The sequence below is a fragment of the Alosa sapidissima genome, chromosome 8 (assembly GCF_018492685.1).
Source record: "Alosa sapidissima isolate fAloSap1 chromosome 8, fAloSap1.pri, whole genome shotgun sequence".
NCBI lineage: Eukaryota > Metazoa > Chordata > Actinopteri > Clupeiformes > Clupeidae > Alosa > Alosa sapidissima.
The window spans coordinates 24,328,260-24,345,362 of NC_055964.1; the positions used below are offsets into that span (position 1 = coordinate 24,328,260).

General features: G+C 49.3%; 1 protein-coding gene across 1 annotated transcript in view; it reads left to right on the top strand.

Moving 5' to 3' along the window:
* cabin1 (calcineurin binding protein 1) overlaps positions 1-17,103 on the top strand; it is a 77,603-nt gene that overhangs the window by 31,094 nt on the left and 29,406 nt on the right. The window contains 1 exon segment of the mRNA XM_042099859.1: positions 3,816-3,929. Within this exon segment, the coding sequence (XP_041955793.1) occupies positions 3,816-3,929 (114 nt within the window).

Genomic DNA, 17,103 nt, shown 5'->3' on the forward strand with positions numbered 1-17,103 from the left:
AAATGTTGTATTTCCTTATTGCCGATGTTCTCCCTACTTCCTGTTCTCCTGCTTTGCGTGTTTTCCATATCTCCCTGCTCTGCATACCTGACTGATACCTGTGGTATCACTGGTACTCATCTGAATCTAAACATGACTGATGTAGCCGGACATCAATAAGATACGCTTAGGACAGGGATATATCAAGTGTGTGTGTGTGTGTGTGTGTGTGTGTGTGTGTGTGTGTGTGTGATGGGAAGTCGGTCGGTGGATCACAGAAAAGTCAGTCAGAGACGGCCTGCAGGAGCTGCCTTGCTGTCCATGTCTATTTCTCCATGAATGAGTACTCGGTAATAATAAGGCAATAGCTCTTATAACAGTTAACTCTGTTAAAAGTGCCCTTGGAGACAATAATTAAAGTAGCCTGTTCAAGACATAATATTACTCCTTAAGTGTGATGGCAGAGTTGCATGCAAATCCATGGAGGCTTTTAATGGACACATAATTTACTTAGATAGCTGATTGAGGCCATTGCTGTCCTCTAGTACTGTCCACTGAGTATTGACATTTGGTGTGGACGGTGGAGTAGAGGCCAAGGCTTGCACGAAGTAGCTGTCAGTGCTGGCTGTGCTAATGGATAGACTGTGGATGGGAGACTTCAGAGCACAAGCACATGTGCTAGATCATGCCCAGATGTTTTAGGTAGGAAGGGGAAATTAGAAAAAAAAAGATATTCACATCCAGTTGTCTTCAACAATATGTAAGCAATATGATGATTGATAAACTGATTAAACCTAGCACTACAAACCATCCTCAGGATGGAAGAAGTGGACAAATGAACATGGAAGAAGGGCATTTCAAGAGAGAAAGAATCGTACCAGTATATGACAGCAGTACATTATTTGTACTTGTTTGCTCATAATATCATCAAATGACACTCTGATACCCATGCAGAAAAATGATGATGACGATGACGGCCCCCCACAAGGTCTCATTCCAACAAATCCGACCCACTACCTGAAATATGAGTTTGACACCCCTGCGCTAGAATAAAGATGAGCGCCTGCCAACCTCACGCCTTCATTTTGACTCCCCAGGTAGTGGATTTTGGAGGTCGGTCAAAAATGACATCCATTTCATTTATTTAAATTTATTCAGAAACGAGCACAAAAGCAACATCAGAGATCATATGCTTGACACACGGCATAAGGAGTTGGCTTTTGGAGTTTGGCCATCACGGTGGTAAGACAAGGAGCTGTGTCTTCAGTCGGTGCTGCGTTGGGCAGCCTGTAGTGTAGTTGTACTGGTCTGGCCTGTGCAGTGTATGGACAGTAATGTCCCTGCGTCCCTGCCTGCCTGCCTGCCTGAGGATTTCTCTCCCTTCCTGACAGGTGGTCAGGGAGGGGCGTGTTGGCACATGGCGCTCAGTAAACCTTCATATTTATGCATCTCTGCAGCATGGCACAGAAGCTCCTTTTGGATGATATAACTGTGTGTGTGTTCTTGTGTGTGTTAATCTGTTTGTGTGCATGCATGTGTGTGTTTTACACACACTCTCCCCTATGTGCAAGATATTATGACCGTTCCAAGACATATATAGACATAAGCAATAGCAACCGCGTCCTGCACACTGTTGCATGCTGTCATTGTCCTTGGCTGGCTGACAGCAAGGTAGCACCCAGCAGGAGTGTGTGTGGTTCCCAGGGAGTGTCAGCAGTGTGTGTGTGTGTGTGTGTGTGTGTGTGTGTGTGTGTCACTCAGGAGTTGGTCTGTGTCTTACAAGGGAAGCCTCTGGGATGCCCTGTGATCACAGCATGCAGAGGGAGGTGCGCTAAGCAACAGTAGATAAGATGAAAAGCTCGGTCTCTGCTCTCCCTGTGCACTTCCATAGCACACAGCCTCTGAGTGGAATGTGCAGCCCGCTGCAGTCTAATGGCACCTGGGCTGGACTGGGCTGGTCTGCCTCCCACTGGTTATGCGGGCTGTCATCATATTTGGAGAGACATGCTTCCAATACTGGCACCCAAACCTTTTGGTTGTTTGTTTGTTTTGTTTGTTTATTGGTGCATGTGTGTGTATCTAAAAGCAATTGCTGTGAATAGAATGGAATGCTAAGTTATGCTGGTCATAGGGGAGAGTGCAGGAAAAGGTGTGTTGGATAAGGGCTTAGCAGACAAAAGTGTATGCATAAACTAGCTGGGTCAATGCTAATGACTGTGTGTGTGTGTGTATGCATCGGCCTGTGTGTGCGCGCATGAGCCTGTGTGTGTGCGTGTGCATGAGCCTGTGTGTGTGCGCACATAAGCCTGTGTGTGTGTATATGTGCACAGGAGCCTGTGTGTACGCATGAGCCTGTGTGTGTGTGTGCACACATGGGCCTGTGTGTGTGCGCATGAGCCTGTGTGTGTGTCGGTGTGTGTGCGCACATATGAGCCTGTGTGTGTGCGCATGAGTCTTTGTGTGTGTGTGTGTGTGTGTGTGTGTGTGAAGCAGACTGGCAGTGGAGCACAGCAGGAGGTATTGTGCCTGTCACTGGGTCCCTGACTGCTCTTCTGATGCAGTCATATTCATATTCAAATTAGCCTGCACACGCTGACAGTCTAATGGTTCTCATCACTAGCACTAGGCCTGTGTGTGTGTGTGTGTGTGTGTGTGTGTGGTCTGTAGATAAAGCCACTGTGTAAGAAAACAACATCTGTGGCCATGGTAGGAGAAGAAAGGCAATGCAAATATGAAATATCTTCTGTGGCACATCAGACAACAGTACTTGTAATAGGCCCCTGTCCCAGAGTCCAGGATTATGCTTGTCACTCATCTCTTTTGAGCGGGAAGCAGAATTGGGTGATCTGTGAGTCTAATCGTTGCTCTGAACACCATCGCATGAACGTCCCATTTACTCCCATCAAACTGGGTGGGGAAATAGGGGCTTCAACAATCAATTATCAATTGATTAGTTTAATCAATTAGCGTTTAACTATTAAGTTAATTGCCATGTTTAATTACCATAATCTGTAATTTTTTTTAAGGAGGATTCCAGCCTGTTACACCTGTCTTGTTGGTTTACTCACTGCTAGATGACCTCTATTGCCATCATATTGTGTGAGGAAAATGAAGCTGTAAAAAACAGCCCATCATACTCATGTTGTGTCATGAGTTTGACTTCATTTGCTTGTGTTTATTTAGGCTGTAATGTCTCGCGCAGGGAGCCACAGATTGCTGCGTTGTTGTTGTCTCTTAATAAGCGAGTCGCTGCACCGGCTTCAGAGTTCAATTTCCCCCCCCCCTCCTATTCATAACATTAAGGCTGAGTAATTAGCTGACTGTTATGCTGAATAATTTTATCCCAGTGCGATATTGAATAATATCTAATGCGATGTGGTGTCATTCCGTTAATTGACAGAAGAGCTCCGCGTCGCGCATCGGCGTCTGTGTGAGTGTAATGACTCATTTCACCCCTTTTCTGGTGAGCGTGTGACACCTCCTCCCAAGGGAAGTGTAGGTCTCCTCTCCTCTGCGCTCCATCTCTCTCTCTCTCTCTCTCTCTCTCTCCTCCTCCTCCTCATTCTTTCCTGCATCATCTTCCCACCGCTCTCATCTTTGATCTCCTAAAGATATTCCGAAGTTGATATAGGAATATTTGTGTGTTGATATATGAGGTTCATATATTTGTGTAGGTGTATGATGTGTGTATTGTGTGTATATAAAATATTAAAACAACAAATGCACAGAGAGAGTGTGTGTGTGAGAAAGAGAGAACACGTGTGTGTGTGAGAGAGGGAGAGCGAGAGAGAGAGAAAGAGACAAACTCACTGAATATATTCTGTCTCTCCACACAGAACTTGCGGTGGGCACGAGATGTGTTGCTAGGAAGCAGTGTCCCATGGCAACAGCTGAAGCACATGCCAGCACAAGGACTTTTCTGCGAGAGGAACAAGACCAATCTGTTCAACGTAAGTCACTGGGTTCATGGCCACGGCTCTTGCTACCTGGACTCTACTTTTTGAATTCCCCTCCGGCCATCGCTTTCAAACCACACCCACACACACACACTCACACACACACTCACACACACACTCACACACACACACACACACACACAGACACACACACACACTCATACACACACACACACACACAGACACACTCTTATGCAAAGTGAGCCTTTTCCTTAAGGGATGGCTTAACCTTTACATGCCTGTTAGCCAGTGTGGGTGTGTGTGGTGAAATCTTGCCAGCCTGGCATGCTGGTAGGCTTATCAGCACCAGTTTGGCAGATGTGTCATAGGTCAACAGGACTAAGATGATACCATTGTCACACGTGTGTGTGTGTGTGTGTGTGTGTGCGTGTGCGTGTGCGTGTGTGTGTGTGTGCGCGCGTGTGTGTGTGAGAATTCGGGCGTCTCCAAGACTCAGCTGGGTGGTGCGTGACTGCCAGATTAAGCGTCAGGCTGCATGTGGGTGCTGGTGAGTGGCGCTGTGCTGGGCGTCACACAGTACGCAGGACAGGAGGTGTGGCCCTGTTTGCGTGGGAGCTTTGTTGACTGTTGTTGAGATGACACGGCTGCTGGGTGTGTATGGGAGTTGGGGGCGTTAATAGATGCAGTTGTGTGTGTGTGTGTGTGTGTGTGTGTGTGTGTGTGTGTGTGTGTGTGTGTGTGTGTGTGTGTGTGTGTGTGTGTGTGTGTGTCACTGATAACTTTGAATGCACTGGTCTGAGTGTCTGTGTGTGCACTGAATGTGTGTGGGTGTTTGTGTCTCTGTGTGTATTGAACGTGTGTACTGAATGTGCTGAACGTGTGTGTGTGTGTGTGTGTGTGTGTGCGCGTGACGGAGAGGGAGTTGGCTGCTCTTGATGAGGAGGGTGTCGTGACTGACTTGTGAGTGTGTGATTCCTGAGATCCTGCTTTTCTCCCCCACCTCCCCACACTCCCCACACTCCCCACCTCCCCACCTCCCCACCTCCCCACACTCCCCACCTCCCCACCTCCCCACACTCCCCACACTCCCCACCTCCCCACCTCCCCACACTCCCCACACTCCCCACTCCCCCACACTCCCCACCTCCCCACACTCCCCACCTCCCCACACTCCCCACCTCCCCACACTCCCCACCTCCCCACACTCCCCACCTCCCCACACTCCCCACACTCCCCACCTCCCCACACTCCCCACCTCCCCACACTCCCCACCTCCCCACCTCCCCACACTCCCCACCTCCCCACACTCCCCACACTCCCCACTCCCCCACACTCCCCACCTCCCCACTCCCCCCACCTCCCCACCTCCCCACCTCCCCACACTCCCCACCTCCCCACACTCCCCACACTCCCCACCTCCCCACACTCCCCACCTCCCCACACTCCCCACCTCCCCACACTCCCCACACTCCCCACCTCCCCACACTCCCCACCTCCCCACACTCCCCACCTCCCCACACTCCCCACACTCCCCACCTCCCCACACTCCCCACCTCCCCACACTCCCCACACTCCCCACACTCCCCACCTCCCCACACTCCGCTCACTCACTCCTCTGTGCTTGGTCATTTTGTCTCAAGCAGCCCAGAGAACTAGGGCTGTGCGTGCGTGCGTGCGTGCGTGCGTGCACTTCTATACAGGAAAGCGAATGTTCTGTGGACAGGGTGTACTCCGCTGGACTGGCTGGAGGGATTATGGCACATACTGCTAGATAAATCCTCTGCTGCCAAACATTGTTGGAGAGGTGGCACACTGGATATACCAGTTAGGTCATCTAGTCACTTTTAATGAGTTATATTTTATTTATATGACAAAATTACATCATTGTTTGTTTTTGTAAAATTATAAATGATTTACCCATTGGTGTTGCCATTTATTAGCAATTGTAAAAACATTTAAGTAAAAGTATATATACTCTTTTGATCCCGTGAGGGGAAATTTGGTCTCTGCATTTATCCCAATCCGTGAATTAGTGAAACACACTCAGCACACAGTGAACACACAGTGAGGTGAAGCACACACAGCGGCGCTCGGGGAGCAGTGAGGAGTTAGGAGCCTTGCTCAAAGGCACTTCAGCCGTTCCTACTGGTTGGGGTTCGAACCGGCAACCCTCCGGTTACAAGTCCGAAGTGCTAACCAGTAGGCCTCGGCTGCCCTAACATTTGTTGTGCGAGTTAAGAGATGGGGTGACCCCTTACATTTGTACATCTGCTAATATCCATTCTTGAGATTCATTCTGCGATACATTCCTCTTTAAGACTTGGCAATCCCAGAAGTGACAGAAGCCATGCGCTGGGTGTCTGTGTACAGAACGTGTGTGTGTGTGTGTGTGTGTGTGTGTGGGTGGAGAGACACTGTGGTAGAGTCCATCGTCTAGCTGGGCATCAGGTGAAGCACCTGTCAACCTGGTACTGAATGCCTGCCTCACACAGAGCTAGAGAGAGAGACACGCCCACTCACCTCTACCACTGGACCTACAAGCGGGAGTGATAGACACACACACACACGTTCTCATGTACACACATGTCGCGCACGGCCGCACGCACACACCTACATGCCCAGTGGAGCTCTGTAAAGAGGGGCAACCCAAAAGACGTCAGTGAAGACGGGGAAAGGCGTTGAGAGAGCGAGGGCTGACGAGGGAGAGCTCCTGTCCTGAGCGCACTCTTCTCTCCACTCCATCTGCTCTGAGCACTATGTGGGACAGGCTGGCCCTGCTTCATCTCTCTCTCTCTCTCTCTCTCTCTCTCTCTCTCTCTCTCTCTCTCTCTCTCTCTCTCTGTGTCTCTTGCTTTTGCTCTCAAATGAAATTAATTAATTAAAAAAGAAATGAAATTAGCTTTATTGCCATGACTGTGTTACAATGGATCGACTACAAACATAACAACAAACCATAAATGAGAAAGAACCCCCCCCCCCCCCCCCCCGCCCCTGCCCTGCCCTGATTCTGGGTACTGGGCCCACCGAGCCTGATCCACATGCTGTCCGAGTTTCACACAGGAGACGCTGGGCACGGTGGACATGAATAATTTAAACTTGCCTCGTTGCCAGATTTTGATCGACTTCATTTACCCATTTACCACACAAACAATTGGTTTGTTTGTGCGGTAACCACCCCCCCCCCCCCCCCCACACACACACACTGTCATGAGAGATTGATTTTTGAAACTTCCTGTTGAGCGAGGCGAGGCCAACTGTGAAAGTGAGACTGTATTTTGTATTGCGAAAAGGATGTTTGTTTGTTTGTTGTGATGGAGGGCTGTATTCCTGCCCTTGTGAAGCTCTCTTTCGCTCTCTCTCTCTCTCTCTCTCTCTCTCTCTCTCTCTCTCTCTCTCTCTCTCTCTCTCTGAGCCGCAGGGGCCTGAGGGCGTGGGTCCCTCTGGCATGGCAACTTCTCTCTCCCCCCTCTCTGCTTCTGACAGTTTGACCAGGCGTGCTGTGGTCAGCCACGTGCCTCTCAGTGCGTGTACACACACACAAACACACACACACACACACATACAGAGAAAGAGACAGAGGGATGGATGCACACATACAAACACAAACACAGAGCCATACATGCCCTAAATGCATGCAAAACACAATCACACATATGTGCAGACATATGCTACCCACACACAGGCACCAAAACATGAGCAGACCCATCTTGATAAACTGCCAATCTGATTTGACATCATAGCAACCAGAACAGAGCCTGAGGACTAGTTGTGTATAGTTTATTTGACATTTCAACCCGTTAGATGATCACTCAATCACTGTTTTTTTCTTTTTCTCTGGAACGGTGCCATAAATTGTGTTTATTACTGTTTAAGTATCACAGCAAGGATGAAGCGGCCTTGAAGCTTTTTTCCAATATTCTAGAAATGTGTTGCATAACCCGTGTGGGAGTCGTCTTCACTGTCTCTGCACTCCCAAAACCTCAAATCCACTCTGCCGTCTTGCGGTCTTATTTCAGCTATCCTGTCATTGGAGCCTACTAGCACTGCACATATCTAACAAGTGTGTGCTTGTTGAAGTGACAGCTCTGGTTGTCTGGAGGATTAGCAGTGAGCCCCCCCCTATTAATTTATTCATTTAAATTTCAGTTCTGGAGGTGACTTGCTATGAGAACTTTTTGAAGACGTTTGGTGCTTCTGCTGTCGGATTAGGGGCAGCGACACCTTTGAGCCATTGTTGTGTGTGTGTGTGTGTATGTGTGTGTGTGTGTTTCCTCCTGTGGGCAGGGGGGAAAAAAATTCACACGGGGCGCGGATCCAGATTCTCATTTGAAAGTGCACAGTGGGGCGGGATTTATAATTAGTGCTGCTTGTAGTAGCGTTGTCACTGTTGGAGCCTGCCCTGTGTTTGTGTGTGTGTGTGTGTGTGTGTGGGTTCTGGTGTGGGCTGAGGCTTGCAAAGGCAGCCCAACCCTAGCTTGTTGAGTAGGTGGAGCCCTAAGACCTGGGGAACTGGTATGTGGAGTGTGTGGGGCATGAGACATGTGTTTGCCTCTGTGTGGAAATGAGTGAGTGAGAGTATGTGTACGGGAGCCTGAGCAGTAGCTCTATGCTGGCATGTAAGTGAAGTGATGGCAGACGTTACTCTCTGTGCCAGGTTAAGGCTCCTGCAGCTCGGGTAAGCACTCGCCGTGTGTGTGTGTGTGTGTGTGTGTGTGTGTGCGTGCATGCGTGCGCATGAGGCAGCAGGGTTTCTCCCGTGTTTAGAGTCAAAACAGGAAATGGGGAGAACCAGGTGCATCTGTGTGTGTACAGCTGATTAGCGTGCTTTGTGTGTGTGTGTGTGGTGCCATGCCTCAGTGTGTGTCAGGGCGGGGGTGCATGTTTGTGTTAAGTGTGTCTCCATGAGTTAGAGTGTGTGGACCTGTAAATAAGGAGTAGGAAGTGAATGTGGTCATGGCGAGGTATAGTTATTCTGTGTTCTTAGGCAGGACTCTCACAGTTGCTCATGCACACTGGCGCATAACAACTCCAGCATGCACTTTCTCTCTCTCTCTCTCTCTCTCTCTCTCTCTCCTTCTCTTCCTCTCCTCCTCTCTCCCTCTCCTTCTCTCCTTCTCTTCTCCTCCTCTCCCCCTCTCCTTCTCTCCTTCTCTCCCTCTCGCTCTCTCTCCCTCTATCTCTCTCTCCTTCTCTCCCTTTGTCCTTCTTCTCTTCTACCATGTCTCCACACTACCCCACCCTTCTTCTCCTCTCTGGAGTTCTTGTTCACTCCTTCAGCATTTTCTCTTTGCTGGTGAAACACATGAGAACATTTGGCCTTCTTACCCTTGCAGCCCTGTTGCTTGTTGTGCTTGATCACTCTCTCTCTCTCTCTCTCTCTCTCTCTGTCTTTGTCTATGTCTCTCGCCCCGTGTTTGTGTATGTCGTGTGTGGGCGTGTGCTTGCTGGGTGGGAGAATCCCCTTCTCTTCCCCTATTGGCTGGCACCCTCGTGAAAAGAGGCGGGCTCTTCAGTTGTGTGCAGAGCGAGCGAACGAGAGGGAGAGGAGAGGGAGGGGCAGCAGAGCAGGAAGAGGAGGAGGAAGGGGAGGAGGACGAAAGCCCAAGCAATCTGGGGTCAGGGGAGAGCGTAACGAGAGAAGAGCGTGCGAGAGAGAGAGAGAGAGAGAGAGAGAGAGAGAAAAAAGCAAGAGTGAGCGAGAGGGTGCGTGGGCGTTTTTGTTTAGCGATGGCAGGGCTGGAGCGACAGAGCACAGGAGCACGAGAGGAGAGGAGCCAGTTAGTCCTTCTTCTTCCTCCTCTTCTTTCTCTTCATCATCTTCCCCTTCTGTCGGCGGCGTGCTTCGTGCCTGGGCCCTGACGCCACCAAAACTCTTCTCCTCCTCCTCCTCCTCCTCCTGCTCCCTCTCCTCCCCGGGAGGCTGCTGTGCTCTGCTCTCCTCCCCTCTCCTCCTCTCCTGGGCTCTCTCTCCTGCTGCTGGAGCTGTGTAGTGCGGGGGGGGGCTGGAGGCTTGCGCTCTCGCTCGATCTCTCTCTGGCACTGGCGGAGCAGGCTGGCCTGAGCGTTCACCTCTTCCCCCTCTCTGCTGCCTGGCCACAGAGGAGTCCCATCAGCAACAGCCAACAACACCGTCCCTGCTATCGCTAATGCTGCAATTACTCCTAACTACTACTACTACTCCTAACTACTACTACTACTACTACTACAACTACTACTACTACATCAGCAACAGTAGCAGCAGTGCAGGGAGCCAGTGCAGTCACTTTCCTTTGGTGATGGTGAGTGTTTTAGGTTCTTTTTTGGCACTCTCTCGTTCTCACACTATCTTTGCTTTGCTTTTCTACCTTGTTTCTCTCTCTCTCTCTCTCTCTCTCTCTCGGCCGTGTTGTTGTTGTTGTTGTTGTTGCTGCCCTGGTGGTGGTGGGTCGTTGCTGTGTTTATGTGTTTATGTTGGTGGTGGGAATGCTGCTGTTGGCTCTACTGCCTCCTCCGCTCCCGCTGCTGCTGGTGTTGGTGTTGACAGAGCAGGATGGAAGTGTGTGTGTGTGTGTGTGTGGGGGGGGGGGGATTGGCTCAGTGGCCACACACACACACACACACACACAGATGGCAGTTCCCCTGGCGCTCCCCTCTCCCTGGCTTCCTGCTCGCTTGCTTGCTCTTGCTCTCGCTCTCGTTCGTGCTCTCACTCTCACTCTCGTGTCTGTGTTTCTGTGTCAGCTCCGAGTGGTGGGAGTCACGCAGGCACCCCCCTCCTGCCACCCACACACACACACACACACACACACACACACACACACACACACACACACACACACACACATACAGCTACCCCTCCACCCCTCCATGCCCAGAAATGGAGCTTTTTCTTCCTCTGTTGTTGCTGCTGCTCCTGCCTGATGACTCAGAGAAGCCCCCCACTCACTCACTCACAGGGAGAGCCTCCCCCTTGTCCTCCCCTCCTCCCTCTCTTCACCTCTTCTCATCTTTCCCCTCTTTACTGTTCCTTGCTTCTGCTCTGTTGCGTTTGCTTCTGTCTCTGTCTCTACTCCCTTTTGCTCTCTGTGATCGCCCTCTCTCCTCTTCTCTCATGTCTTGTCCCTCTGCCATTCTGTCTCTCTCTCTCTCTCTCTCTCTGCTTTCTTTTCTTCAGCTTTCTTTTCTCAGTCTTATGCCCTCTGCTCTTCCCCATTTGTGCTGTCATAAGTGGACATGATTGGCTGCTCTCTGGTGGTTGGAAAGGCCCATCTAGGTTATAGTCCCCTGTACTCACCGCAAAGACGTGTGCAAAAGCCTACCCTTCCAGGCTTAGTCTGCAGAGCTTGCAGTGCTAGTGGACAAGAAGGGGTTTCTCATATGATCTTAACCACGCACCTGTTGCCTAAGTAGACCTGTGTAGATTAGCTTTGTATGGCTAAACCGGGTTGAAAGGTAGCTTTTTATGTGATTTCAGTATTGACCCTTTCAACAATAAAAACAAAAACAATGCTTGAACGTTCTATTTGGGCCCCAATCTACTTCCTCTGCATTAAGATAACATATGGAATGTTAAAAAGGAAGTCTTGTGGGGCCAACTATGATGCTGATAATGGAACTCTCTTGAAAGGGTCTATAATTCACTCAGAGATGGTACGTGACTGAAAGCTAGTATTGTGTGTCCATATAGGAACTCCCCTTTTCAACTTCCCCAATGTCAACATCCTGGGGACCCGTTTAGTGCAAAGAGGGTACCTAATGTGGGACTATACTGAAGTGGCTAAAACATTCATGTTCGGTCCAGAACAGCATATTGTTACATAGTGCAATGCCAGGTGTTCAGAGGTGCAGTTCAGCCTAGTCTGTTTATCATTGAAAGGAATTTGAAGCCATTAGTTTAAGGTAAAATAATTACGTTGTGTCGCTTTCAGCCTACAAGCGACACCTGTTGATTTTAATTTTTTTTTATCAAATTGCCCTGTATGGTAAAAATAGGCCTAGGTCTTACTCACTACATGGCTTTAGCTTTGAGACAATTTAAGAGTCTATGACACCTGTGGAGTATTAGGAGCTTGGCACGCTGTTGTTTTTTTACAGGCCTGTGATGAATCATAGAAGAATGCCCTTGTTTCAAATCAGAACCATCTTTTCCGTAGGTGTGGAGAGGAGAGAGCAGAGAGAGAAGCCAGAGCGACAGCAGAGATGGTTAAATAAATCCACATGCTCGCTGAACGCGCGTCTGTCTAATGAGGGCTCTACTTGGCCGACCAGACTGGACCTAGACAAACTAGCGCACACTGAAGCTTATACTCTTCCTGTTGCATCTTTTGGGAGCATATCAAAGCACATGTTTTGTTTTTTTTGGGTGTGTTTTGGCTCTAAGCCATTGTCAGCATTCATCTTCGTCAGCTCCTTATTATAAATGAACCAGACAGAGCATATGATCAAAGTCTTTACTTGAAAAGTTGAGCGTGTCATCTCCATCTTCTCTTCTCTGAGAGAGTTATGGGGGGGGGGGGGGGAGTGCTGGGTGTACATGGGAACTGATGAGGCAGAGTGTGGGGGGGGGGGGATTCCCCATTGGAGGGAGTGCACACGGTGTTCTCCTGGAGTCCCAGCAGCAAGCCCTCTCTTCTCCTTCCCTCTCTCTCTCTTCTCCTTCAATCTCTCTCTCTTCTCCTTCACTCTCTCTCTCTCTTCTCCTTCCCTCTCTCTCTCTTCTCCTTCACTCTCTCTCTCTCTTCTCCTTCACTCTTTCTCTCTTCTCCTTCACTCTCTCTCTCTTCTCCTTCAGTCTCTCTTCTCCTTCACTCTCTCTCTCTTCTCCTTCCCTCTCTCTCTCTCTTCTCCTTCCCTCTCTCTCTCTTCTCCTTAACTCTCTCTCTCTCTTCTCCTTCAATCTCTCTCTCTTCTCCTTCAATCTCTCTCTCTCTTCTCCTTCAATCTCTCTCTCTTCTCCTTCACTCTTTCTCTCTTCTCCTTCACTCTCTCTCTCCTCCTTCAGTCTCTCTTCTCCTTCACTCTCTCTCTTCTCCTTCAGTCTCTCTTCTCCTTCACTCTCTCTCTCTTCTCCTTCACTCTCTCTCTCTCCTCCTTCTGCCTGGATGGTTTATTTATTGGAGAGCAGCTCTCCTTTATGGCCCTCACCACTGTTTGCTGTACGTCTCCTGCACTGCTGTCGTGCACTTGCTTTGCATGTTGCTTCCTACATTCATTTCATTCTCTCTTTATTTATTTCTGTTTTGCTTTTCTTAATTACTTTGTGCTGTCTTTCTCCTCATCTGTTCCCTTATGTTGCTCTTTCTCTCTCTCTCTCTCTCTCTCTCTCTCTCTCTCTCTCTCTCTCTCTCTCTCTCTCTCTCTGTTTCTGTCCCTTGTCCCCCCCTCGTCCTGGCTCTCACCCTGAGGCTGCTGGAGTGCACTGAAGACAGATTATTTGGGCACGGAGCTGAATTATTGATGTGAACATGGCTATGCTGCTGTGTTTGCTGCCTGATTAAACCGCAGACTGTAAATGGCTTGTGATGCTCTGTTTGGGCGGCTGTGATGCAACACCGCCTCCGTCAGCTCGTTATCACCCTCCTTTGTGCTGAATACACACACACACACACACACACACACACACACACATATATACACCCTCTCACTTTATTTTTTGTTCAAGTATGACACATGCATGCATACACACACACATCTACAGGGTATGCCCCCTTCTCCCTCAAACACACACCTTTGTCCACACGCAAACGCCTAATCATTTAAATGACTCGTTTCCTGTTTACGCTTGCGTCTCCATTAGTGAACTGCAACAATCAAACAGGTCTGTGAGCACACTTCATGACCACACACACACACACACCAGCCTCTCACTTTTCCCTGCTGACCAATCAGCATGAGTCTTGATCCCTGTCTGCACCCGCTTTCATGATCTTTCAGATTCCAGTGAGATGCGCTCTCTCTCTCTCTCTCTCTCTCTCTCTCTCTCTCTCTCTCTCTCTCTCTCTCTCTCTCTCTCACTCTCACTCTTGCACTCTCTTTTACGTCCACCCACATCCTCACAGGCCACTGGCCATTCATCTTGTGTGTCCAAGAGACAGAGAGCAGACCGATGGAGTTGCGCGCTCTGCGTCGGGGTGGTGTTGGTGTGCATCACAGCTGTGAACCAGAGTTTGTGGGGGCTCGTCCAGCTTACATTGTTTTTCCACAGTCTTTGGTTCATACGAATGTTTCTGGCTCAAAGGTCCCCTCTTTTGTGCTCGGGACGCAAACATGTCGAATGCGAACAAGCCCTTGGGTCAAAGAGCGTGTTTACTGGCAAGGATTGATGGATGTGGCGGCTAATGGTGTGCCAAATATAGTCAAATTCCTTTCGGACGCCACAAGAGTAAACTGCTGTGCACATAAACAAAAGGTCCATGTTCATCCGTGAATTTCTTCCACTGCTCTCTCTCTCTCTGTCCCTGTCTTTGTCTCTCTCTCTCTCTCTCTCTCTCTCTCTCTCTCTTTCTTTCTTTCTTTCTTTCTTTCTTTCTTTCTCTCTCACACACACAGACACACACTCTCACACAAGCACACAGAATTTAAAGCATGGCAGTTAAATTCTGGTAAATCTGCTTGATCTGAAATGCTGTGGAGTAATCTGCCCAAAGCCACTCTGTTTTTGTGTGTGTGTGTGTGTGTGTGTGGCTGTAATGGGGATGCCGTGCCAGAGAGGAAGTGTGTGACATTATGTCTGTTTATCAGAGGGAACACGGCCCTCCCCTACTGCCCCAGCCCCTACCCTCCTCTCTCTCTCTCCCTTTCTCCCTCTCGTTCTTTTTCTTCCACTCTCTCCATCTTCCACTCTCTCTCTCTCTCTCTCTCCCTCTGTCTCTCTCTCTCTCCCTTTCTCCCTCTCGTTCTTTATCTTCCACTCTCTCCATCTTCCACTCTCTCTCTCTCTCTCCCTCCCTCTGTCTCTCTCTCTCTCCCTTTCTCCCTCTCGTTCTTTATCTTCCACTCTCTCCATCTTCCACTCTCTCTCTCTCTCTCTCTCTCTCTCTCTCTCTCTCTCTCCCCCTTTCTCCCTCTCTCTCCGTCCCCTCCTGGGAGGCTTTCTGTAATCTGTGCAGTGAAAGGGTAAAGCCCTGTGAGAGCTCTGTGTCTGATCCTCATCTTCTCCAGTACACACACACACACACACACACACACACACACACACACACACACACACACACACACACACATACACATCCACACATCACATCATGCTGCCTTCACACTAATACAAGCAGTGTGTATACAATAGTCTTTCATAATGTCCTTTTTGGTTTGTATTACAGTATGTTTTATTCTGTTCTCTTTTTTAACTCATCAAAACAAAATATTTAAGCTTTGGTCAGAATGTTTTTCATACCAGCTGGTGTTATTTTATAAACGAACGGAGCTTTTAATGCAATAACGGAGAAGATTATGTTATGTCATCACAATATTTACTTTTGCATGCAGTCCATTCTGGGCAGAACTTTTTGTTAAAAGTGACGTAGAGGAGGCCCAGTGCACCGCGAGCGTTTAAGAAATACTATTAATCAGGTATTCAGGTACTCGCTGTGAGGAATTGCAGCATTTTTTTTTTTACTGCACGTTCATTCACTTACTAGCATCATGCACATATTATCTCCTTCCCCCTTCTGGTTCACTACTGTTGCCAGGCCAGGAGAACACTGCACCATAGAGACCCCCCCACTCCACTCCACTCCACTCCACTCCACTCCACTCCCCACTCCCCGCCTCTCCTCTCCTCCCTAAATGCATGGGCGGTAAATGCGTACACTTTCTGAGTAGGGGGCCAGGCGAGCATGGACTGCAGGTGGACTGAATGGAGGATTGTGCAGTGAGAGAGAGAGAGAGAGAGAGAGAGAGAGATGGTTTGTTGTGAAGGAGGAAGCAGCGTGGTGCTCTTGTCATGGCGGGCTGTCAAACGAGCCCGGCCACCTCATTTGGTTGGCCTCATCACGATAAGGCCAGACCACCACGTGTGTCTCCAGAGAGGGTAATTTTGTGTGTGTGCTTTGATAATGTCCTTGTGGTCAAGCGTGACCGTGTGTGTGTGTTCTATTTTTCTCCATGTAGCAGATGGCCCTGGTCTTCCTGGTTTAATGCAAGAGTGCAACCTGTGGCCGCTTGTGGTTTGGGCCAGGGTAAGGTTGGAGTTATATATAGCTTGGCCCAGGATAAGGTTGGAGTTCTATATAGTTTGGTCCAGGATAAGGTTGGAGTTATATATAGCTTGGCCCAGGATAAGGTTGGAGTTCTATATAGTTTGGTCCAGGATAGGATTGGTCTGAAATGATTTCTCTGGCCCTCAGTTTCTTACTTGGTTTCTTCATCGCTCATTCTGCCTTCTCCACTCTCTCTGTCTGCTGAAGCCTGCTTCCTGATGGCCATACCATCAACTTCCCCTGGTATAGCCTAAATGCATTTCATGTAGATATGCATAAGGACTTTGTGTGTGTGTGTGTGTGTGTGGCTAGCTATATCAATGTTTAAGTAAAGTCAGAACTAATAAAGTTCCTAGATACTGCACACAAGGGCGCACACAGAAGCAGTCTGATGAGGCTGTTGTGCTTCTTCCTCTGTCTCCACCCCCCCCCCCCCCCCCCCCCACCCCCATCATCAGTACTGGTGGCCCGCGCCCAGTTTCTGCCTCCAGGCAGCTGCCCCAGTGTGACCCCCAGTGCCGCGGAATGCCCACACGCACACACACTTTTGCATGTACGCCTGCCAGCCTCCAGCTCTTATTTGGTGCTCTCCAGCCAGCTGTTGTGCTGTAGTGAGATCACTCCTCATCTCCAGACTGCTAATGTTATCATGATGTGCGCATCATTTGCACTAAGATGTGAAACACAGCCTCGGCCACCATGTGTAGTTCCATACAAACACAGATCTCAGGGCGATACTGTGTACTCTGGGGGGCTGTCATGTTTTAGATGGGCCTGCTGAGTGTGGGGTAGGTGCATAGGACCCGACCGGCGGCCATGTTGTCAGGAGTGCAGTAAAGGCTGCAGAAATGCAGTGGGGACTCAACCCTGGTGCAATTGGTGCAGGCGTCTGTCTGTGTCATCGTCTTTGTTAGCATCAAGTCATCTCTCCTCACCATCACCTCCCAGGCTGTTTATTCAGCTGCTCACTGCTTTGTGCTTATTATCTTCTCGATGACACACACACACACACAGATAGAGAAGGAATAGGA